We start from the raw sequence: 26,859 nt of genomic DNA, 5'->3' as shown, positions 1-26,859 counted from the left end.
TTTTAAGATCCCACCTGAAGGACGGGACCCTAAAACACTTAACTTTGAAGCTTGCATCCATGAGACCCATAAGACTAGCACCCAAAGAAGCAGTTATTCATGGATGTGAGAACTCACGGCGATTACCCACCATGGTTCAGTGTAGAGAGAAGAGGCAGAAATGCCCATCTCCCAGTCTTTCACTCAAAGTGTTCTATTTGCATTCTTCAGTAGCTGCTGCCTGAAGGTCAGACTTCTAATTTAGCAAGCATCTTGGGGCTGATGGTAATCCTTCCTGGAGACCTGGATGGACGCTTCCCTTGCCCTCTCCTTCTGGACCTATAAAGTTGCCAGTAGTTCCCCAAAAGAGCTTGTACATATATCTGGCACTGCTGCTTTTGAGGCTGCTGCCTGGGGGAAGAGTCCCTGGGTCGCCTGGGGCTTGTATTCATGAGTTCCACAGGACTACAGCAAAGAAGAAATTCTTCATGGGCTCAGGAGCTCTCCTCCCCACGTACTTCCCTCTGGCTATACAAGTGGGATGAGCACTGATGGAGCAGGTAAAAACTGCTAACTCCCATGTTCTCCAAGGAAGGGGCCTAACTACATACTTTCCCAGCTGCTGCCTGAAGGTGCAGCCTTGGTAAACACTCAACACCTGGGAGCCATTAAGAACAAAGAAGATAGCTAGACAACAGCAGAAATTTGAGAGACAACCAGAAGCGCAGGCTAAGCTGATTGATGAAGCTGATTTCTTATATAAAACCTGTCTGTCAAGAATGGGAGAGGTGGTTGTAATGTACAGAAATCAACACAGAGTCAACAAAAGTGAAGAAATAGTGGAACATATTTCGAACAAAAGGACGGAATAAACCTCCAGAAACAAATCTTAATGAAACAGACAACCTAGAAGAAATGGATAAATTCCTAGAAATATACAGCTTACCAAGACTGAATCATGAAAGAATAGAATGTCTGAACAGGCCAATTATTAGTAAAGAGACTAAGTCAGCATTTGAAAACCTCTATACATAAATGGAGATGTGAGAGAAAACAAAAAAACCCAACCAAACAAAAGAAAACCTCTATACAAACAAAAGTCTAGGACCAGATGGCTTCACTGGTGAATTCCACCAAACATTTAAAGAAGCATTAATACTAATTCTTCTCAAATTCTCCCTGCTTCCCCACCCCAAATAGAAGAGGACAAGACACTTCTAAACTCAATAATAAAAAAAGTCTGCTTAAAAATTGGGCAAAGACTGAGTAGATATTTTTTCCAAAGAGAATATACAAAGGGCCAATAGGTATATGAAAAGATGCTCAACATTACTAATCATCAGGAAAGTACAAATTAAAACCATAATGAGATATCACTTCACATCTCTTAGGGTGGGTATCATCAAAGAGACAAGAGATAACAAGTGCTGATGAAGATGAGGATGAGAAAAGGGATCCTTAGTGTAGCGTTGGTGGGAATGCGAATTGGTGCAGCCACTATAAAAAGTTGTATGGAGGTTCTTCAAAAAATTAAAAATAGAACTACCACATGATCCAGCAATCCCACTTATGGGTATATATCCAAAAGTAATTAAAACAGGATCTTGAAGAGACAGCTGCACGTCCATGTTCATTGCAACATTATTCTCAATCACCAAGATATATAAACAACTTAAGTTCCACCAACTGATGAATAAATAAAGAATATATATATATATACATTATATATATGTCTATATGTGTATATATATATATTCATCTATATGGTTCAGTTGTGAGAAAGAAGAAAATTCTAATGTTTGTAACAACATGGATGGACCTTGATGGCATCATACTAAGTGAAATAAGCCAGATAGAGAAAGACAACTATTGTATATCACCTATATGTGGAATCCAAAAGAGTTGAATTCCCAGAAACCGACTAGAATTTTAGTTGCTAGGGGCTGGGGGGATTGAGGGGAAATGCAAAGATGTTGGTCAAAGGTTACAAACTTCTAGTTATAAGACGAATAAGTTCTGGAGATCTAAGGTACACCATGATGATTATATATAATAATAATATTATATCGTATACTTGAAAGTCACTAAGAGAATATATCTTAATGTTCTTACCACAAAAAAGAAATGGTAATTATGTTATATAATGAAGGTGTTACAATATATAAGTGTATCAAATCAATAGGTTATATACTTTAAGCTTACACAACGTTATATGTCAATTATATCTCAATAAAACTGAGGAAAATTGAGTAGAATAACTTAAGCTTTGTAATTAGTTAACTATCTAAATGTTTTTTGAAACATAAGAGCCTTGTCTCAAGTGAAGATACCACATTTTAGTATAAGGTAAAAACTACAGATAGCCCTTGAAGTGCATTGGCTTTAGATTCATTTACTTATCCATTCATGAGTTAAGCAGTTAATCGAGTATCAAGCATTATATTAACCACTTGAATTTGAAATGAATATTCATTCATCCATCTGATCATCAATCTATTACAAATATTTATTCAGTTCCTACTATGAGCCAGACATTGTGCTAAATGCATCATGTACATCAATGGTTGTCTATGGGGACAATTTTGCCTCCTAGGGGACATTTGGCAATGTTTAGAGACATACTATTTGGTTGTCCTAACTGCAAAGGGAGTTGCTACTGGCATCCAGTCATAGAGACCAGGGTTGCTGGGCATCCTACAATGCCCAGAACAGCCCCAAGGAAAAAGAATTACCTAGTCCCAAATGTCAATAATGCTGAGGTTGGGAAACCCTGATGTACATCTCTTGCTTATAAATGAAGAACTAAGTAAAGCTTGTAGTGGTCAACTAGATGAGGTCAAACATCTGTGAATGGTTGAGCTGGCCCTTACTGGACAACAAAAGTTGTACCCTTAAGAGGTATGGTACACCATTCTTTGGATAAGGAAATCCAGGGTGACATGGGTGGGTGGAGGGTGAGAGAGGGGTAGGCTGTGAAAGAAGGTGGATAATAAAACAAGAATAAATTGTTATTGCATAAAGCATGCAGGAAAATGTGAATTACAGGGAGGCTAAAGCAGAAATAAAATTATACTAAAAACGTATGGTACTTTTATGGACACATCAAGAGAAAATGGGGCTAGAGAAAGAAATAGAACTGCTAATAAACAAGAAGGAGCTAAAATTGCATTAAAAAAAAAGTATTTAATCTTGAGCTCTTAAAATCAGCCCCTCCTAAGGGAAACAGATGTGAACAAGTTGAGAAGTAGTGAAGAAATCAGTTATTGATTATAAGCACCTCATTAGAAGTGTGAATTATAATCTTATAAGGTAGTAGGAGGTAGTTCACCTATTCACTGAATTCAAATGAATTATGGATGAATTCTTGAGATTTGAGAAGATTGCAAAGATTTGAAAAAAGTAAAAACTGTAATAAAATTTAAAACACCTAGGGACTGTAAAAGAGCTTGTTATTAAACTCCACTGGAACTTTGCTATTGTATTATTTATAAAATCAATATAAATTGATCATCCTGGACCCTGCGTAAGAGGGATTAGTCACTGAAATACTGAAAAGCTCTCATTATGAAATAGATTCACATTCAAGGTTACCCTATTATGCACCCAAAGATTGGGTTAAAGCAAGGTCAATTGTACATCTGAACTTTATGGGCTGTACTTCTGCTACAATTATAGGACATAATGCTCCTATTGGAAAGTATACAGTTGTCCCTCAGTGTCTGGGGAAGATTGATTCTAGGACCTCCCTTGGATACTAAAAGCCATGGAGGCTCTAGTCCCTTATATAAAATGGCATAGTATTTGCATAAAACCTACGTACATCCATTCCTCTTTATACTTTAAGTCATCTCTAGATTACTCATAAAACCTAATACAGTGTAGATGCTATGTAAATAGTTGTTTTACTATATTATGTAGGGAATAATAACAAGAAAAAAAGCTTGTATATATTCAGTACAGACTCAACCATCATAGGCCTAACTACATAGTACATATTGGCAACAGTGGAACTCCCCCACCCTCCACCCCGCCCCCATATTTTCTACTTGTGGTTGGTTGAATCTGCAGATTCGGAACCCATAGATATGAAGGGCAACTGTATTTTACCACACTTGGCTTAATTAATTAATTAATTAATTAATTTTTTACAATTTTTAAAATTAAGTTTTAATTTAAAATCATAAAGGAAAGAACTAAATTATATGGATTAAACAAAGCATGATTGAACATTTTTAAACTAGTAATTGTAAGGACAGATAAGTTCTCTAGAAGTAAACTGTAAAGAGGGTACTCTTAGAAACTGTCTGGAGACTTCAGGCTTTTAACATTTTTGTAAATTATTGTAGAGGCTCAGAAAGTTTCACCTAATAGCTAACATAAATTTTCCTCATGCATTTTTAACTCATTTAATCTTGTTATCTGTGGGGAAAAAACAGAAGTGCCACAAATACAATATTCCTGATGATTATATCATCCTCTCCCACTACCGTTTTTGTTCTAATTCCCTCAGCCCTTTTTAGTGGCCTTATTGTAGGCTAAACCTTGGATAATTTCAATGAAATGTGTATTTTAAAATTATAAAAAATAATATCTGTTATAAAATATTAAAACATTGGACATAGGTATAAATATGAAATAAATTTAATAAATGTATTTATTTAGCCAATAACTTGTTAATACGGTTTAGGTTGCTTTGATTTTTGCTGTAAAAATAATGCTGAAGTGAATAGCTCAGTACATACATTTTTGTAGGTATTATTTTTTTTGTAGGTATTCTTTTTATGAACAAATTTCTAGAGATTGGATCATTGAGCTGAATGTTGGCATATTTTAAGTTTTGATACAAATATGCCCTCCTAATGATGGTACTAATTATCACTAACAATGTATGGAAAGACATTTTTCTACCTTCTTGATAATTAAAAGTAATGCTAGTAAAAATAATAGTGACAGCTAAAATTTACTGTTTACAGTGAGATACATACTGTTCTAAGCATTTTCATGCATTACATGGTATATTATGTTTGTAATCTTTGCCAATATGATAGGCAAAAACATCACTTAAAAAAATCAGATTCCGAATATCATGTTATTAGAAGTCATAGAAGTCAAGTAATCTAGAAAGACTTTGCCAGAGATTATAAAACTATTTTCCTAAATTTTATTTTGGTATATTTAGATGTTCAAATTATTTAAGTATTCACTTTTACTGTTCAGAATTGTCTTCATGGCAAAGATGGCTAGCTGTGCACCACAGAGGCATGCTTCTATTCTGAGGTGTAGAACTATGCCTATGAAATGGTTGCCCATCCAGGGACATCGTTTTCTAGTTCTGTTTGCCTCTGGGTGGGGGAAATGTGACTGGTTCTAGCTAACGGAAGGTGAGTGGAAATGATGCGTGCCACTTCCAGGCTGAGGGGAAGAACACAGCCTTATGCAATCAATGTTTTCCTATCTGCCAGCAGCATATTGGTACTAGGAATGTCCTTAGAAGCCAGATGCTGAGGATGGCAGTGCCTTTGTCAGCCTGGGTTCCTGAATGACTGCATGGAGCACATCCTTTACCACACATCACATCCCAACACCCAATAAGAAGCACCTTCGTTGTACTATTGTACAAGTTTGAAATAAACTTTTATATTGTGAAGTTACTGGAATTTGAGGATCTGTATATTATAACAATTAGCATTACTTTAACTTACACAATCCTTAGCTTTTACAGAATTTCTGTTTGTTGCTAACACTTTAATCCTATGTGATAGTCTATTTTTCTAGTAGCAGCTAAATAAAAAGTCTATCCTTTTTCAAATCTTTCATAGATTCTATTGAGAGGTCTGGATTGTATTCTATTTTATTGCCTATTCATGTATAGTATGACACAAGACATTAGCTAGAGTAAGATCCCTTTAATGTTATTCCTTTTAAAAAAAATCATCATATTCTAAATTTAATCTTTTCCCAGGTAAATTTCAGAAATAGTTTTATCAAGTTAAAAAAACAACACAGAATTCTGGTACAGATTGCACATTAAACTTATGGATAAACATCTTTCTTATTGTTTCCCTCATCTCATATCCACTGAGTTGTTTAGTTCTGTTGCTTCTATCTCCATAATATCTCTCACCTCTATTTTCTTCTTGCCATTTATCCTTTCTCCTCCCTAGTTCAGGCATATCCTATCTCTTTCCTGGCCATCCCCATAACCTCTGACCTGGTCTTCATACCTGTCATCTTTTTTCTCTGAATTATTTTGTATTCCATTGCCAGATTAAAATGTTAAAGTGATTCTAGTTCTTCAGTAATCAAAAAAAATATTTTTTTCAATACCTAAGACGAAGATCAAATTCTGTTGCTTGACTTTCAAAGTGCTCTACAAAATGTTGCTGCTCTGCATGTTAAGCCCTCCCCTTTCCCTGATTGGTTAACTACTACTTGCTCCTAGAACGTGACCCAGGCATCAACTTGTTAAGGAAGTCTGCTTTTGCACTAGTGCCCAGAGCTCCAAGGTACACTTCTATCTTAACACTAACTACCACTACTACACTAGTAGTCTGTTTACCTGCCGTCCCTTGCCAGTAAACTGTAAGAAATTAAAGGCGGGCAGAAACACTAAATTTGCTTTATAACCTCAGTGCCTAGCTCAGTACTTACCACAGTGGAGATGTTCAATGCTTAATTATTTGACGGGTTATTTGCAAAGAAACAAGATAACATTTTATAATTTCAAAGTTTTAGAAACATAGTTCAATACCCCCATTTGGTAGTTGAGAAGCCGAGGAGCAAATATACAAAAGTTAAAAATTCCAGATGTTAAAAAAAAAACCACATAGATTGTAATGCAAAAAAAAAATGAAAAAAATATATTTACAACGTATATGATGATGGACAATTAATATCCTTAGTATATAAACATAAACTAATAAGAAAAATGCTGGTAGAAAATTAAACAGAAGACATAAATATAAATTTACCCTAGGAAGAAGTAAAAATGGCCCAAAATAGATGGAATAAAGTTCTTTATAATTTCTAGTTTTAAAATTTTAGATAGTAGCAAGTTACCATTTTAATCTATTAAACCGACAAATTAAAGAAAGCAAATATTGTCAAGTAAAAGGAGAGAAAGTTTTTCATGAAAATTTGGTGTAAGAATAAAAAGATATAATTTTTTTGACAGGAAATTTTGGCATTATTTGTCAAAGGTACTAACTATTTGAAACTCATTATTTCAGTAATTTTACTTCTAGGAATCTGACCTAATGAAAAAATTATAGATGTCAACAAAGATTTGCATAAGAATGCTTAACATACTATTACTAACAATACAAAATATTAGATTCAATTCAAACTTCTCATGAAAATGGATTCATCAAAAACAATATTGTCTGTCTATTCCAGAACATGGACTATGGAGCTCATCTGCCTGAATTCAAACCCTGGCTCTGCCTCTTGTTAGCTGGGTTACCCAGATTAAGTTACTGAACTTCTCTGTGCCTCAGTTTCTTTACCTGTAAAATGAAAATTATAAAGGTACCTATGTGATAGAGTTATTGTGAAAACTAAATCAGGTAATACATTCAAAGGATCTCTTAGTACAGTTCTAACACACAATAAGTTATTATCAGTAGTATTTTTACCATAGATAACTGTGCAACCGCAAACTATCATGTTTTAGAAGAATATTGACGAGATAAGAAAATATTTTCTCCAATATATAATTATGTAAAGAATTGATTATATAGCAGGAGAGATAGAATGATTTCAATTTTGTCCTCCAAAAGATTATGTGTTCTTAAAATATATATAAAAATAAAAACTATAAAAGTAACTTTAACTGCATTCTAACAGTGATTATCTTTGGATGGTAAGATTATGTGTGAAGTTCAGTTTCTTCATACATATCTCTTTTGTCCAAATGATCTATAATGCACATGCATTGCTTTTGTAATGAGAATAAGAATGATTATTTATTTAAAATAATAAGCTATGACCAAGGAAGCTTAGCACATTGATCAAGGTAATTTATCTAGTCAGTGGTGGGAAAGGTGCTTAGTACACTGACTCTGTTTTAGTTCTCCATAATGGCCCTCCAAGGAGGCACAGAGGTTATGAGTATAGACTTTGTGTGTGAGAGAACCCAGGTATTCTTTGTTTCATCCTTTCTTAGCTGTGTGACCTTGGGCCTATTAATCTTGCTAAGTCTTGGAGTCGTCACTTATAAATAGGGGAGAGAACCATTTTCCTCACAGGGCTGCTTTGTGGATTAAATGAGATAATATCCATAAAGCCCTTAGTCTGCCTTAGTGTACCTGGCATCACATTAACTTTTTGACTTAAAAATAATTATTTTATGTGTGCACACATACTTTCATAGATCAGGAAATTGATACAAAGAAGGTTCAAGAATCTTATTCAAGGTCATTTAGCTAGTAAACAGAGCCAAGGATCTAATCCACATCTGTCTGATTCCAAAGTGCTTATAATTTATTCCATGCTACTGTTTTGATAACTTTACTCTAATAAAAAGACCAATATATCATGCTAAGCGAAATAAGTCAGACAGAAAAAGTTGAAAACCACATGATATCACTTATGTGAGGGCTATAAACCTAAAAGCAACAAACGAACAGGACAAATAAACAGACTCAAAGACATGGTCAATAGACTAGTGGTTTACCAGAAGGTAGGGGGAGGAAGATGGGGTAGAAAGGGTCAAATATATGGTGACATTAAATAATTAAAAAAAAAAAAAGACCAATAAACAGAAATGTAGGCAGTCAAGCAAAGCTTAAATGTGAAACTCCAAGAAGTAAATTATTACTAGGAATAGGGGATATAACTACGTGTAAATGGTTGATATTCAAATAAATTTAGCAAAAATCTTTACAATTTTTATATTTTCTAATTTACAAATTTTTATATTTTACTTTATCCCAATGAGACAGCAGAATATAAGAGAGTGATTAGCCTGTCCTGTTCATGTGAGGTCATTTCTGCTTGAGTTTGTAATTTTTTAGCATCCCATGTATATCATATGCCAGATGCTTTATTGCCAACAGAACAGCAAAGAAGAATTGAAATTTTATGGTTCCATTATATTTGCTTATGTATATAAAATTCTAACTCTTGAAAGGAACAGAGATATAAAGTACAGAAGCATACAGAGCTTTGAACTACGCCTGGTTTAAATATCAGTTTTATCAGTATCTAATTTAGTCACCACTTATAGCTCAGGGCTGGTTTCCATATCTTTAAAAAGAAGTGGATTGAACTGGAAAGTATCAAGAATCCTTTCTAACTCTGAGTTTCTAGAATTCTAAGTGGTACATTTTTTATTTGGACATTAAATGCTTGAATGATGCTGTATCAGCAGGCGTGTGTGGGAAATGATTTTTCTCAAATTAAGCGTGTGGGTAATTAATTCACTCATGCTTTAGTTCATTCAACAAATATTTTTTTATTGCACATCTGCTGTGAGCCAAGCACAAGGGATAGAGCAGTGGAGAAATAGAAACTTTCTGCCCTTAAGGAGTTTATGTTCTACTGCTTAGGCTGACACATTAAACAAGTAAATAGGTACAGAAAAAGAGAAGATAAAAATCAGGGGCTGAGATGGGATCACAGATGAGCAGAGTGCTGCCGGAGATGGGATGGTCAGGGAAAACATCTTTGAGGAGATGACATTTGAGCTCAGATCTAATGAAGTGACGGGGTGGCTGTGACCACCTCTGGAGAGAAGCGTTCCAGGCAGAAAACATAAGAACCTTGAAGTAGAAGCATGGTCAGTGTGTTCGAGGAGAGGTAAGGAGGTCAACTCAACTTGAGTAGAGTGAGAGGGCGGGGGAGCAGGCCCTGGTCAGATCACGGCAGCTTTCCTAAGAGCTTTAGATGTCCTAAGTGTGATGTGTTTTGGGCAGAAGACCGCAGGATCAGATTTGTATTTTACAAGATCATTTTGGTTGCCTTAAGAAACAGATCAAAGATGCTCAACATTACTAGCTGTAAAGGAAATGCAAATAAAAACCACAATGAGATACTGTCTCACACCTGTTTGAATAGCTATAATTAACAGGACAAGTAATAACAAATGTTGGAGAGGATGTGGAGAAAAAGGAACCCTCATACACTGCTGGTGGGACTGCAAATTGGTGCAGCCACATGGAAAACAGTATGAAGGTTCCTCAAAAAACTAAGTTGATCTATCATATGATCCAGCAATTCCTCTACTGGGTATCTACCCCAAAGACATGAAAAGCCATATCCAAAAAGATACTGGCACATACACTGATGTTCATAGCAGCATTATTCACGGTGGCCAGGACACAGAAGCAACTGAAGTGTCCTACAATAGATGATTGGCTAAAGAAGTTGTGGTACATATATACAATGAAATATTATTCAGCCATAAGAAGAGATGAAATACTGCCATTTGCAACAACATGGATGGACCTCGAAATAATCATGCTAAGTAAAATAAACCAGATAGAAAATTTTGAAAATCACATGATATCATTTATATGTGAAATATAAACCTAAAAGTAACAAACGAGCAGGACAAAGAAAGAAAGAGTCATAGACATTGACAGTGGACTAGCGGTTACTAGAGGGTAGGAGGTCGGGGAGGAGAGGTAGGTAGACAGTTAAAGCGGGTCAAATATAGCGGGGTCGTGGAAGGATGAAATGGGTAAATGAGATCACATATATGGAAGCTGAAGGAAACTGGACTTTGGGCGGTCAACACACAATAGAATACATAGATGTCAAGTGATAATGTACACCTGAAAATTATATAATTATATAATTAACTAATGTTATGCCAATAAACTTAAAAAAAAAAAAAAAGAAGAAGTTACTGCCAGAATCCGGACAAAGCGTGAGAGCAGCTTTAGAAAAGCCTAGTTAAAGTGTGGAGGAGTAGAGAAAAAGTTGGATTTGGGACACATTGTGAAAGCGAAGGTGTTAGGACTTGCTGAAGGATTGTGCAATGTGACACAAGGGAAGGTGAGGGTAATATCAGGTTTTGGGCCTAAGCAATTGGGTGAATTAAGTGCTATTTACTGAGATGGGGAAATATTGTGGTAGAGGTAAGGAGCAGAAAGAAGGGCTATTTAATGGCTAAAATTAACAGTTTGATTTTGGCCATATTAATATTGAGATGCCCTCTAGACATCTGGTAGACTTTGAGATTGGAGTTCTAGAGAGATGTCAGGAGTTCTAGAGAGAGGTCAGGGTTGCAGAGTTAGGCAATAGATTTATTTATTTTTTTAATGCCACAGGACTAATCTCCTCTAATATCAGTAATCCCCTAAAGCTATTGCTTCACAATGTGATCGTGAATATTAATTTCAGATGTGGGTTACAGATTGGCAGATGCAGGAAGCTGTGTTTCTGTATTTATGAAGCAGGAAAGAAGCATTTGTCCTCTGAGAATCATTGTGAATGAGTAGGAGGCAAACCCATCCTATTTAAGACACACTATAGTATCTTTAGTAAATTGCCTAGGTATGATCCTATTAGTCTTCAATAAATCAAAAGAATGGAGAGTCAGTCACATGTAATTTTGGATGGTTCAGGACATGTTTTAGGGCAATGACACAGTGGCTGTATATTATGTTCCTTTATATAGAAAGCACAAGAAAGGCTTTTAGAAGCAGCAATTTTACACATTGATGTCCTCAGATGTTTAAAAATTTCTCCTAGCACCTATTTTCACACATAACAAATGGCAAACCTGTTGCTAGTTTCAATTCAAAAGAACCCCACACCAGTATTTAACTGTAGGTCTAAAAATAGATTTGGATTCCCACCAATGAATGATCAAAGTTGAAACTTCTACTGGAAATCCCCTAACATCCTATGATGAAATCCAATGCTTAGATATCTTGTTCAGTGTAATAATGTGAATGTTTATACGCCAACAGTTGAGCAATGTCATTACAGGTTTAAATTTACAGGGTGAAAACAAAATACCTAACTTTCAATACTCCCTTTTTGTACTTACTTGAAGCAGTTGAATGATACTGACTCTTTGAAACTTGGCAGCTGGTTATGTTTAGTAGTGTTGGGATCTGCAATTTTTCTTTGAGAAACTTGATACTTATTTTCAGATGACATCAGGTTATGATTAATCATCACCTAATACTAAAAGTTTTTGAAAGGATATATTCAGGAAGGTCTTTCAATAGACTGTGCTCTTTGGATTTTGCAGATGAACATGCCACTTCAGCTAAAATGTCACTAAGCAAAGGACACCTATCAATGAGAATTCATTCTAAGTATTATCGGGGGAAATTGAGAATTACCTGGTACACCTGGCTCTCTTAATCTTTTTCAATGCGCAATGTATTATTTTTAGAAATAAGAAATATATACAGTTTAGGCTTCTGGATAATCCTTAGGGATAAACACTGGGGTGTGAAAATGGACTTTTCCTTCTGTGAAGAATGAAAAGATAGTGCTTTAAAGGAGTGAATTTGAGTAAACATAAACCACAAATAAATACCCGACACTCATTATAATTTTGGACATCCTACTTGTTGCCTTGTGGAGATCTATCACATCTATGTTATTCAGAAGGATTATTAACCAAACAGATCATGTTTAATTACACATCTAAGTTCCATCTTTAATTATAAAATCCTTGCTCCAAATTACCCTCACTGGCACTTGATAAAGGGCAATTTTTAGAACTTTCTCATTTCATATTTGCTTTTATGTGTTACTGTTTATGAACCCTATTAAGTATGTTACTTTTCCTATCTGTGCTTAAAAGGAAAGAAAACAGAGTCCCAGAGAGGCTCATGGAAGATAAAACAAGCCAGAACAGGATTAGAATTCATGGTAACTGCCTCATGAAGCTGCAGCTCAGCCTGTGAAACACATTGCCGCATAACAAATCTTAAAGCTATGAGAAAGAATCTATGTTGGGCTCACTTTCCTTTTATTATCGATTCCTTTCCTACCATCATGAGCTTTTTGAATACGACACACTCTGTTTAAAGGAGAAGAAAATACAAGGTTTATTGAAAACATGTGACGGTACAACCTAGGGATTGTTTCTGAGGAGGCTGGAGATGACCTAACAGAGCTCAGTGCCATTCGGGAGCAGGATATTTTCCCACACACTAAATATGGAGAACTCTTAGGAAAACGTAATTCAAAAATAGTTTCAGATGTGCACATTTTAACATTATGACCAGTAAATACTCCAGAAAACCACGGAAACTTGATAAAAGATGGATTCTTAAGTCATACAATGGCAAATGTGCTGAGGATTAGCTACGGTACTTTGATCACCAAATTCCAAGCACAGATTTGGAGTCTGTGGTAGGGGCTAAAATCAAATATTAAAAACATTTCGTAAAAGGCAGAAGTAAAAAAAATTGAGAGAAAGTGCGTATGGTAGTAGAAGAGCCTCCCGTAAAGGAGCCTATGATTATGAGGAAGCAAAGTAAGCATTTCATTAAAAAATGTTATCTCATTCACACGGCCACATTAAAGTAGGGAACTGAAGCAATCAAATCCAAAAATGCAGGCAACATGATTCTTCTGAAAACTCTTGAGGTAAAGGTGGTATTTTTTGACTTGCATTGCTTGGATAATTTTCTTCATTTCCTCACATTGTTTTTACATTGTGTATGTAGAGGGCACAATGGGTGGGAATGAGCTTCTACATGTGAATGTCTGCCAGCTTGCACTTTTTTGAAGATACATAGGCTCTCAAATTCTAGGAATTCAGTATCGATGGAGATATTTTGAGGAAAAACAATCAACAAAAACATACAAAGAGGTCTTACCAAATTGATAATTTTTTTCTGATTGTATTTATAGATTCTAGGATTGATCAGAGATCAGACTGAATCCATCACACTTTTAGGGTTCAGTTTACTACCATTAACAATTATGGAGTATTTATTCCATGCCAGGTATTAAGCTAAGCACTTTACATGTATTATCTCATTTAATCTTCTTGAGCAACCACTGAGAAGGTAGAACTGCAATTCCAAATTTAAAATTAAAGAAATGTGGGGATGGCAAATTAAGGCAAATCATGGGACACTTTTCAGGATAGAGCTTTATTTAAGAGAGTTAAAAATGCCATTCTGTGTTACTTCAGCCTAGGAATGAGGACATTCATACAAAAATCCTATGGTAGGTTATCTTTAACATTATCCTTTGCAATGACAAAAATGCCTTGAGTGTGAGATTCTGCACAACTGTACGTTATAGGGACTGATGAACCCATCCCAATATTGCTAGACGACAACAATAACAATAGTAAGCATTTACACTGTGCTTACTATGTGCAGATGACATTGCTTTCATATAGTTTTTGAATAGTTAATATGTTTACATGTTTTAAATATCAAAATGATATAAAGAGATAAATGACAAACAATCTTGCTCCCACCTCTCTCCCCATTCTCTTTATCCCTACTCATTATCTTCAGGTGAACATATTTATTAAAAAAAAATCTTCCTACTGTTTCTTTATTCAAATAAAAAGCAACATGAATATATTCCTATTTTTTCTTTTCTTATACAAAAATGTAGTGCACTGCATATGCAGTATTACATTCTTTCCCTCTTAATATATCCTGAGATCCTTCTTTGGCTTTATAGAATGATCTTCATTGCATTCTGTTTAATGTATTCTTAGTTCCTTCAGCTATACTGACTACTCACTATAAATAGATGAAACTATTAGGAAGTAGAATGTCTGAGTTGAAGAGTAAATATCATGTAATTTTAGGAGATATGGACATTTTCCATAAGGGCAATACCACTTTGCACTCTACAGAGTCTAAATGCCTGTTTCCTTACAATCTCACTAAAAAGTGTGTGGTCAGATTTTGGATTTTTGCCAATATGATAGGTGAGAAAATGCTATCATGTGCATTTACTTTTGCGAGCGAGATTGAGTACGTTGAAGAGGCATGTATGTATTTCTTTTTCTGTGAAAACTCTGTTCATATCCATTTGACATCTTTAATTTTCTATTATGTTTTGAATTTTCTTCTGGATTTCTAGAACTTCTTATATTTTAAAATGATTAACTCTATTTCTGATAGGAGTTGTAAATATTTTCCCACATTTGTCTTTTGACTTTGCTTCTTGTTTCTTTTGTTTTATCATGCAGTATTCTTTGATTTTATGTACCTAATTTTATCAATTTTTAACTTTTATGTTGCTTACATTTATCAGTATTTTCTTTGATGGCTTCTATACTAAGTATGGTTAGAAAGGCCTTCTTGGTTCTAAGGTTACAAGAAAACTTACTCTGCCATATGGTATTTATAGTTTTATTCAATTTAAATCTTTGATCTATTTGGAGTTTGTCTTAGAATATGATAAGATATATACGGATTACTTTGATTTTTTTCCAAATGAGTAATTAGTTGTTCTAACATCGCTTATAACCAGAATGAGGATGGAGTTGAAATTCATTAATTTGGCCACATGGGGTTGTTACTAACTTTTGAGAAAATGACTTCTTTTAGTTGCGATGAGGGATCCACTGGGAGACATTAAGGAGAGTTATGGAGGAAAAACAGAGTCTGAGAGAGTAGTTTTCAAGACAGGGTGATTTTTTGAGAGGTGCGGGATTAGGGAGAACAAATGACTTCTTTTTAGATCACATTAGAACTATGAATAGTGGGCCCGCTTTGCTATAAAGTACTGTTGGGCTTTGGTAGTAATTTTAAACTTTTTATTCTGTAGGAGTTGTGTTTTGAGGTTCTAACTAATGTGATAACAGTTGGCCCTTTGTATTCACTGTTCAGTATCCACAGATTTAACTGATAGTTAATCAAAACTGTTTGGAAAAAAAAACATGTTAAAATGTTGCTGATGGTTGAGTCTTTACTGAATATGTATAGACTTTTTTCCTTGTCATTGTTCCCTAAACAATACAACAACTTTTGCATAGCATTTATTTGTGTTAGGTATTATAAGTACACTGGAGATGATTTAAAGTATGTGGGAGGATGTATGAGTCATATGCAAATATGAGACTTGAGCATCTGAGGATTTTGGTATCTGCAGGGGTCCTGGAACCAACCCCCTGAGGGACGGAGCGCTGTATATGTATCCTTAGCAGGCAAGCATAATTAGTATCAATCTCATTAAAGTTTGATTGAAAAAGGGCTTTCTACAAAGTAAAGTTAGATTCAACTAAAGCTCCTTCAGCAATTTGCACAGTATTGGCTTTTTGCATTAATTGGTCTCTTTACACTTCATCTATGTAAACATCAAATTTGCATTCATTTACCAGAGCATGAAGAACTGCTCCTTAATAAGCTATATTTTCATTTGTTTTATTGAGTGGTTAAGTATGAATTTCATCAACTTTTGCTTATGAAAATAATTTTCATAGAAAAACAGATAAAGCAGAAGCATACATTTTCTATGAAAAAAAAATGTCATTTAAGTAAGCATAGGTGTAATTTACTGCCATGAAGTGTTCCAGGAATTTTTATATCTTATAAAGAATGGCTACATTCTGGAAAACAGTTTGGCAGTTTCTGATAAAGTTAAATGAACACTTACCATATGACCCAGTAATTCCACTCTTGGGTATTTACCCTAGAGAAATAAAAACTTATGTTCATACAAAAACCCGTACATGAATTTTCATAGCAGCCTATTTGTAATAGCCAGAAATCTAGAAACAACCCAAATGACCTCTAACAAGTAAATGGATAAACAAACTGTGATACATCCATATTACGGAATACTATTCAGCAGTAAAAAGGAATAAACTACTGATATACACAATTACTTGGAGGGATCTCAAGAGTATTATGGTGAGTGAAAAAAGTGCCAGTTTCAATCATATTATTATATGATTCTATTTACATACCATTTTAAAAATGACAAAATTACAATGATGAAGAATAGATTAGTGATTCCCAAGAGTTAGGACTGGGAAGGGGAGAGTGACTCTAAAGGGATAATGCAAGGGATAGCACCCCAAGATATTTTAGGATGATGGGAAAGTTTTGTATCTTGATTGTGATGGTTAAATTAAACTACACATGTGATAAAATTTCAATGTAGAATATATAGAAAAAGTTGGGTGCATGCAAAAATTGGTGAAATCTGAATAAGGTCTGCCATTTAGTTGGTAATATATATCCATATCAACTTTCTGGTTTTGATAATCGCACCACACTTATGTCAGATGTTGTCATCAAGGGAAGCTGGATGAAGGTACGTGGGTGCAGGGAAACTCTCTGTACTACATTTGTAACTTCTAAGTCTAACGTTATTCTAAAACAGAAAGTTAAAAAGAAGTCCAAATCTCAGGAAGATGACTGTTGGGAAAAGGAATTGTACCTTTTATGATGCCAACATCTATTTTCTTTCAGACTTTATGATAGCTAAAATGTGATGTAGAGAGGAGACTTAGTGATAGGAATCAGACCTCCTCACATGGGTTATTAATTTGTTCCTGTGTCACAAATGGGTAGTACAGGGAGATGATGTGGTATCATAGGAAGAATTTAGGACTGGATGTGAGCAAATCTCTCTCTGTTTTTTTTTGTGTTCTGACTCTTTTGCTTATATGCTGTGTGACCCTCGATAAGACCCTTAACATAAGATTCAGTTTTTAAATATGTAAAATTGATATCATAACTTCCAACTTTAATAAGATTGTTATAGGGATTAAATGAGATGGTCCATAAATATGATTTACATTTTAAACTATGAAACTTTCTTCCTGTTCATGTAATACCAGATAGCACAACTCCTAACCTTCATCATCAAAGGGAGATTTCCTATCTAAATATAGCTCTTAAACTATTGTCCTTTTTCTAACGTATGTGCAGAAAATAGGCAATAGATGGATTAGCATGTACACAGCCACAGAGAATTAGTGGATAAGTAATCAAAAGTCAAAAATGAAGCAAATCTCACTTATTTTTTGTGAGTTGAGCATTTAACTCAACGTGGTTCCTTCTTTTAACCCAGAAGGCATACAGAGAGAAATTGACGCACTCTTTTCATAATTAAAAAAAATCAGTGTTATTTCTAACAAGATGGTCTGTAGCACCTTCAGGTGGAACCTTTACTTATGTTTGAAAGTGAGGAAAATCAAAAAGCTCTTTGCCAATTGTGGCCAGTGGAATTAGAATCATCTCTTTCATGGCATCAGATACCATTTAAACATCTGTATCCCAAAAAGAAAGTTGCTAATTTATGTAACATGGTCTCCCACCAACCTGTTAATAAATTCATTTTTCCCGCACCGTCATTATTCCTCCATGTTTAGATCAAATGGATTATGCTGTAATTAAATTTGGCTCTCACAAGAGGCAGTGCTTTAGAGCCATGGGCTGGAGGGAGGCTGGCATTCTATTCTTAGCTTCACTGCTGACTTAGGGGCCCAGTAAAAAGCACCCTCACTTCACAGTGCCTCAATCTTTCTGTCTATAGAGTGAGATAAACAATGTCTCAGAGGGACATGTGCTTCTTTTTGAGCTCTATGTTTTAATTGAGCTCCAAATTCCTTTATAGAAGGTGCTCTTTGAAGAATTAAAGATGTATTTATATTGTTGTTGTGACTCTTAACAGGAATAAAGCTTGAAAATCTAATTTTAAAAGCCTCCTACTGCACAGTACATTATCCACATTCTTAAATACTGCAATCGGCTGTGCACTGAGTTGCTCTGTGGTATTTATTAAAAATAAAAAAAAAGGCACCGCAAAGATGTACTGTAGAACATTTTCAAAGCCATGTGCAGCGGTTTAACTGCAGGACTTCCCCTGAAGTTAATGGGACTCATACTGGCAAATTCCAAATACCACTCTGAAAATTTACCCCACAGTGATAGTTTAATGCTTCTTATTGATCATAAGTCTTCAGATAACATCTCAAGGCAAAAAAGGACAATTTATCAGAGGAAATAAATAATCTAATGAAGTAAATCTGCATTGCAGCCATCATAAATAAGAGGATGCAGCAGAGTAATTTGGTAGGCAGTCTTTTGGGGATTGTTTATTGACGATAGTTACCAATGGGGCTGTGGAATGATTTCCATCACATTCTCCTAATTCCAGTGGCCCATAGAAAATAATACATTTCCTTTTTAGTATTCAAATTTCATGTTTCTAAGGGTAGATATATAGCTATGTGGAAAAGGAAGAGGGAATAGGTTTATATTCTTCTGAATGGGTAAAATTTGGATATTGCTGGTATAAAGTTCAAGCAGATATGGATAACTGAAAAACCCAGAGCCTCATATAGACATACTTTTTGTTGCTGGATGAAAAAAATTTTTTTTTTCTTAACCCAAATATCCAGCATTATGCTTGCTGGCAATCTACTGGACCTTTACCTGGTGGCCTGACTCTGGAAACTGCCTTGTATCAGGCAACTATATGCCCTCATATGACCCTCAGGATGTGACTTCTGTCTATCTCCCCATCAGCTCCAACTACTCTCTCCACTGCTCATTGTGCTCCAGCCACAATGACCTTATGTTTCTTCCTTGTACAAGTCAAGCTCATTGGATCTCAAGAATATTTGCAATTACTATTTTCTGGCCTGGAAAAATATGTGCCTAAGTCTTCTCTTGGTTGGCTCCTTTTAAATATTTAGGTCAGCTTCAGTGTCAACTCCTTAGAGAGACTCTCAGGCCACCCAATCTAAAGAATCTTCAATATCTCTGTTTCATTTTCTTCAGTGTATTTACCTCTAGTTGATATTATCTTGTTCTACAAAAATATGTGTATTGTTTTTTTTGTCCACTGGGATATTATTTCTATGAGTAGGACCTTGTCCATTGTTGCAAATCACCTTCTCAGCATCTAGAACCATGCTTAAACATGGTGGACAGTGTATAAATGTTTGTTGGATGAACGAGTTCAAAACCTGGGGTGCCTTTTGCTCCTATGTCTTATACAATTAATCATGAAATTCTATATTCTCTCCCCATGTCTACTTTTACTATCATCATCACCTTTACTTTGTAGCACTGTAATTAGTCTCCCTTCTTCCAGCTTTGTTCATCTTTAAGGGCATGAAAGACTGTACTTTTACAGGCTGGGACTATATTTTATTGATCTTTGTGTTTTTGCACCTAAGACCATGTTTGGCATATAACAAGTGCTCTGTCTGTGAAAGAATTTATTACTTAACATTTGATAGTGTAGAATATTAGTACAATATATCATAGTGCTCTACTGAAGTTTATAAAGGAGTAGGAAATAATTTTGAGTTATTAATTTCCCTCTAAGGGCATTTTCTATATGGTCAAATCATGTCAGCTAACCAAGCTACTTTATAAGTTCAAATTTGCGTACCAGGTCAACAATTACCTAAATAGGTCTCTCAATAGTCAACTAATATTAACAAACATTCAAAGGCTTTTGGGAGAGTAACATTGTTTACTCTGGAGATGTTTCCAATTGGGAAAAAGATGGAGAACCTCATGATAATATTGATCAAGAACATATACAATATGATACAAGGCGAGTAAGTCTGTTTTAGAACCTAATTTCCCCTTAAAGTTAGAGAACAACCATAAGTGACCTAATACTAAACCTGCTATTATTAGGACTGACACTGCAATTAAAGTCATTTTGTGAAGTCTGGCTTCTAATTCAAAGATCTTAGATTACTAAAGACAAATATAAAAGTATCAGGGTTTTTTTTTTTTTTTTTTTTTTTTTTTTTTTGTGAATTGATAACAATGAACAAAGTTCAATTCAATTTAATTTAAAAACTCTGATAAACAATAAGGTCAACTTCCTCATAGCTGGGTAGTGTGATACAATGGAAAATAGACACTTGGTCATTGTCATTGGTTCCTGGCACACAGCTCCTAAAATGCTTGGAATCTCTGGAGTAATAAGTATCCTTTCCATACTCATGAGATGCCTGGTAGCTGGGGTGGGGGGTGGGGGCAGAGGGTGTCCCTAAATAGCTTCAAAATCAGGTCTAGTTACCAGGAAGACCAAAGCATGATTCGAGAGTTGGAAGTTTAAGCTACAACCCCAGACATCTGGGAAGGGAAAAGGACCTAGAGATGAGTTCAATCACCAATGGCCAATGATTTAATCAAGCATGCCTACATAATGAAAGCTTCATGAAAATCTCCAAGCCATGGGGTTCTGAGAGCCTCCGGGTTGGTGAACACATTGAGGTGCAGAGAGGGTGGCATGCTAGGAGAGGGCATGCAAGCTCCATATTAGCCAATAAAGCACTTTCCTGAATTCTGTGAGTCGTTCTAGTGAATTATCAATCCTGAAGTGGGTTGTGAAACTTCCAAATTTGTAGGCAGCTGTGCATAAGGATGTATAGCCTAGGCACCTCATTGTGGCTGGCATCTGAAGTCGAGGAAGAGGAGTCTTGTGGGACTAAGTCCTTAACCTATGAAGTCTGTACTATCTTCAGGTAGTTAATATCAGAATTTATTTGAAGCACTGAACACCCAGTTTGTGCCTGGAGAGTTGGAGATTGGTTGGTATGAGATAAAACCCCACATATTTGGTGCCAGAAGTCTTGTGAATAAAAACACTGAATCCTGGCTCTTTCGCCTACTATCTTTCTAATTATGGACAAGTTTCTTTAGCCCTGTCTTACTTTCTCATCTATAAAATGGGATATAATATTTATAGGGTGCTTAGAGTAGTACCTAGCATTATAGTGGGTCTTAATAGATATTAGCTATTATTAACTAAAGAGATTGAAATGCCTTTCATGTTTTGTGATCAATGAATCCAACAGGATTTAATTGTCCTCAGGTTGTTCAATGAATCATGTCAAGGAGTCTATATGTGCCAAAGAAATTTGAACACTTCGAAGTAAAGAGAAGCAGTTGCATATTTCCTATGACAGATAGGAAATAACTTGAGGGAACATAATTTCTGCTAAAGAAGGAAAGAGATTAGAAGGTATAGAAAATGATGCAATCCAAGGATTTAGGACGAAATTCAATGTCTTTTAGAACAAAAGATGGAGAAGTCAGAGAGGCAGAAAAATGTCTCAAATCTTCAGCTGAGAAACCAGTGGCAGTTCTGGGAGTTTCTAACTTAACTTTTGAGCATATTAGCAGCTTAAGTTGCCTTTTAATGACACAAACTCACAGATATATTAGAATGGCCTTGCCTGTGTGGTTGATTTTAATAAAAGCTTAGATTTTGTTTTAGCCAAGTAAGAAGCTGGTTAGTATGTATGTATGTATGTATGTATGTATGTATGTACGTACGTACGTACGTATTTATTTTAGGCGAGGCAACCCTTGGTTGACCTCACAGATTGCAAGGACCTTGTCAGTTTACAATCCCTTATATTTTATTTTTTTACTCCTACAGCACCTGGTCTTCCTAGTGGGCTCCCATCCAAGTACTAACCAGGCCCAACCCCGCTTAGCTTCTGAGATCAGACAGGATTGGGCTTGTTCAGGTTGGCATGGCTGTAGACTTTGTTATTTTTTTTCTCATTAAAAAAAATACACTTGTTGGCATTTTTCTGAGTGACTGTTATCTCATGTCAAAGGCATAAATGCTCAATTCATGGGGGAAACATCTGTGCTGTGGTTTGCCTCTTTGTCTTCTTGTGGAAATATTACACTGAAGGAAAACTGTTAAAATAGCATTAAGAAAAAAATTTATATTTAGCATCAAATACAGACCCAAGATTAATGACAGGCTGGTATTTTATGCTTCCCCGAGATGCACTGCAAGAGTGAAAAAATATGGTCCTGTTATATCTGTCTTTAGAAAGAGTCACTAGGGAATCCAAAAAAGCCACTGTTAGAAGTAATTTGTTGGCTTCCTGACACATTAGGCTCATTATCCTGATCTAAGTACCAGCCTTTGGCACTACTTGCAATTTTCAGGTAGGTCATTAATAAAAGCTTAAAAAAAGAATGACTGCAAAATCAGTCTTTGAGGTTATTTCACATGTTCTCAATACCTAGGTCATTGAGCGAGTGATTTGCGCTTGAATGTAGAGAACCAGTAAAGCTGCCAGCCCAGGTAAATGAAGGGCAACCTGGGTAGTCATCTCCAAGTATACTTGACTCTCCAAATTGGTAAGGTAGCGATTAGTACCCATAGGTGTAGAAATGTTGTTTCAACGGAGTCTTAGGAGAAAGATATAAATTGAACATATAGATATAAGGAAGAATTTTGTAATTCAAGAAAAGTTTTACCAGTTTTCATAGCAAACTTCCCAAACCAAGCAGAGAATAATAAATATAGCAATGAAAGAAAGCACCTAATCAAGAAAAGAGAAATAGAATTTTCTCTTTCCTTGGGTTATGGTTGTTTAAAATGTTTTCTCAACACAAGTATACAATGATTTTATAATTTTTTACATCAACAATGATTTTATAATTTTTTACATCAACAAGTTTTTGAAATGCTCCTGGTTCTGGCTAGAGTACAAGGGTAAGAGGGTGGGAAGTTAAGGAGGAAGAGGAGGGTATAAAGTCCTTGGAAATTAGCTTGTGGGCCCTCTATCAAGTTGTGTCCAAATACTATCAGTTGGCCTATAGGGCTCAAGGCTGTAGGAGGCTTAATAGCTGACCATTAGGGTGGCTTCAATCTCTTTCTAATTGGAAAGAACAACTTTGGTATGCTTAAAGACAGCAGCTCCCACACTGAAGGCACAGCCAGCCTATCCTAATCTTTTCTATATCCCTTTTTTGACTGCTCAACACTTCTAAGACCATTTGGATGTGTATTTGGCATGTTTAGAGTAATCACATCTTACAAAAACATGGAGTCCTGAGAAATCTTAGCTATATTTCCAAACTCAGAACGGTTATCAGGGACAGATGAGAGAGATGTTATTCCTTTTTCCATTTCACCACGGTAAATTATGCTGAACAAGGGAACTACAAGGTTCACTTAACATTGTACTTCATCATTTTACCAGTGACATCAATCATTTTTATGCTCCCATTAAATGGACCTACAAAGAGTTTTGTCATCTGGCACAGCCTGTTGCCTTCAGGCAGGTAACATTTGGCTCTTCTGTGTAAGTTAAATTTTACTGACCTCATACTGAAGGGCCACATTTGAACATGTTTCACTGTTAACATCAATTCAGCTCAACCATAGATCAAACTGTTACATGTACATTAAATAAAAGACTGAAAAATATGTGGTTATCCTAAATGCAAGTACAGATTTTGTCTTTATTCTAATAGGAATTCATTATATATTTGTTCATGAAATTTTCTTCCAAACCAACTGATTTACTAGCAGTGAAATATCCAAATGAAGAAAAGGCCAAAAAGTTAACTAAACTGCAATTACACCTAGACCATGTGATATTAAATTTGTAAAGTCACTATTGGTAGGTCCAAAGGCATCTAAAATGACAGATAATATAACATCAGTTTTAGAGCCACATGTTATATCAAAACCTGCAAGGATCTGAGACAAGAGGAGAAAGATTAAAGGACTAAGATGTGCTGATGTATCCACAGCTGAGAACAGCTATCAAAAAGCAGCAGGCATCTGGGAAATAACTTTCTTTTCAGCTCAGGGGCCAAAAATACATTGGCATTGCCTCTGGAACTGGAACAAAACCAATTTTTAATTGGTTTTAAAATCTGGAATGGAACATTCCTGCAGTCATCCATGAACCGACCTTATCCTGAAGAAACTGAGTGAATCTCGGCCAACCATCTGCCTTGTGAATTGTTTTTTTGGGGCCCTTATAGGACAGAAAGTACTCGTTGTGCAGTAGTTTCACATCAAGTTATAGTCCTTCATGATGTTGCTTGAGCAGAGAATTCAAAAAGAGAAAAAAATCTTCAGGGAGAGAAATCAAATGCCTTCACTAATATGCCTTGGGGCTGGATAGACCTGCAAGGCTGGAGCTACATGCCCACTTTCCTCCAGAGCATAATGATTTCCAAAAAGTACAGGCTATTCTTGCAGAAGAGAGGCAGCTGGACAAATGGAATGTTCCAGTGAAGGACAATCAAGGTATTTTAAGATTGATTTAATTTAAATTTCACTATTGTCACTCCAATGCTTTCTCCAGCCAAATTTCTATAAAATTTGATTGAATAAATGGTGACTCTTTTGAAATGTACATACTATGAAACTACCTCAACAGAGAGTGTGTGGTAAGCCCACCCGGCTCTTCCCTCACAACAAGGATGATATAAAATATTCTTCTTAACAGTCCCCATGAATGGGGAGACACTTTCTCTGATTCTTTCTTAAGTTCACTCTGCCCCTGCCACAGAGAACAGGGGTAAAGAGGAAACTAAGATTACTCAACAATTCCTGAAAAAAAAAAAAAAACCAAAATAAAAATAGAAAACTCGTTATAGATGAAGAAAGTAGTCTAAACTACCTTGTAAATTAGAAATCAACTTTTGGAGATTGGAAGTAGTTGGAATAAATAAGCTTCACCAAGAATTTTCAGTATTTGGATCTGAATGGCTGCCAAAGAAGTGAGAAGGTAAAAAGAGAAAGACAACCGAATTTAGCTGTTAAATAACAACCACCACCACCACCACAACAACAATAACAATAACAGCTTTTATGTACAGGGACTTATTTTTTTTCTCCCAAAAGAACATTCCATTTATTAAAAAGGGGGAGCACAAGGTTATATTTTTCAAATGTCACTGGCATGAGACGAAGGACGTCTGAAGAACTGTTCTAGATTAAGAGACTAAAGAGACACAACAAACAATGCAGTATGTGGTCCTAGACTGGATTATGTACTGGAGAGGAGAAAATGGCTGTAAAGGACATTATTGGGTCAATTGACAAACCTGGAATACAACCGGTAGATTAAATAAAGTATTATATCAATGTTAAATTTACCGGTTTACATAAAAGAATATCTTTAGTCTTGGGAAATCTATATTGAAATATTTAAGGATAAGGGGCCATGATGTAGGCAACTTACTCTATTTTTATTGAGATATAATTTATAAGGTTTTCAATTTTATGATATACGTTTAAATGTATTACCAGAAGATCCCATATCTTAACTCCAGAATGCTATGTGGCATCTTCATTAAGAAGTATAATTTCAAGTTGGGTCCAGGTGAATGGAATCCCTCTGAAGTCACAGCAGCTAGGTAGGTGCAGAGATGTGACACTTGCTTGGGGACTGCAGGATGGGGGATTCATATTTCAGAGTGTAAAACACTTGATCTGAAGTTACCAATGCATAAAGTAAAACATACTTGTAATTGTTCTTGAGGCATAGTAATTAATGTGCATTACCAGGGCTAACGCACTGCTATCCATTCCAGTTAATTAAGAGCATAAAAAGGGTACTGCTCATAGTGTAGAGCAAAAAGAGGTTTTTATATTTACTGAAATCAATGTTTTCCTAATTCAGAGCAACACTGGAGAACCATATAGTTCAGTGTAACTTAATTGATACAAGTGGATGTTCTAGAGCCAGACTACCTGGCTCAAATCCTAACTCCACTACATACTACTATATGACTTTTAGTAACTTACTTCACCTCTCTTTGTCTCAGTTTCTTCATTTGTAAAATAAGAATAGTAAAAATACCTACCTCACAGTGTTGCTTAAGGATTACATGGATCAACAGCTTTTAAACATAAACATGCCTGTCCATGGTAAATACTCCATTATTGTTAGTTTTAATACGAATAAAATGTTACACTATAGGAAAGTTTGTTATAGAAGGAAAGGATGTGGGGTCAAGGTATCTGGACATTGATACTCACCTATAACACAGAAGGGCTTTCGGGCAAACCTCAGTCTTCCTTGCCATCCTCTATATCGACAACAACAACCTGCAGACCAGATGCGAATGATGAACTCCAAACCAAATACAACAATCATCACGAACTCCTGGAATATCAAATAAGACATATTTGAGAGAGGTATTATGGAGCAAGCCATAGCGAGAAGCTCTA

At 35.5% G+C, this 26,859-nt stretch overlaps 1 protein-coding gene and 1 pseudogene across 2 annotated transcripts in view; both read right to left on the bottom strand.

Annotated features, from left to right (window-relative positions):
• The window catches only part of KCNQ5 (potassium voltage-gated channel subfamily Q member 5), a 447,247-nt gene that overhangs the window by 91,840 nt on the left and 328,548 nt on the right, over positions 1 to 26,859 (bottom strand). For both annotated transcript variants that reach the window (XM_036219415.1, XM_036219426.1), the window contains exon 3: positions 26,668 to 26,794. In XM_036219415.1, coding sequence (XP_036075308.1) covers positions 26,668 to 26,794 — 127 coding nt within the window. The remainder of the gene's footprint in view (positions 1 to 26,667; positions 26,795 to 26,859) is intronic.
• LOC118605339 lies at positions 22,288 to 22,405 on the bottom strand (annotated as a pseudogene).

This window comes from Rousettus aegyptiacus, unplaced genomic scaffold, assembly GCF_014176215.1.
Source record: "Rousettus aegyptiacus isolate mRouAeg1 unplaced genomic scaffold, mRouAeg1.p scaffold_m13_p_1, whole genome shotgun sequence".
Classification (NCBI taxonomy): domain Eukaryota; kingdom Metazoa; phylum Chordata; class Mammalia; order Chiroptera; family Pteropodidae; genus Rousettus; species Rousettus aegyptiacus.
The sequence above is the reverse complement of the archived record's forward strand: the minus strand, read 5'-3'. Positions and strand labels throughout refer to the sequence as shown.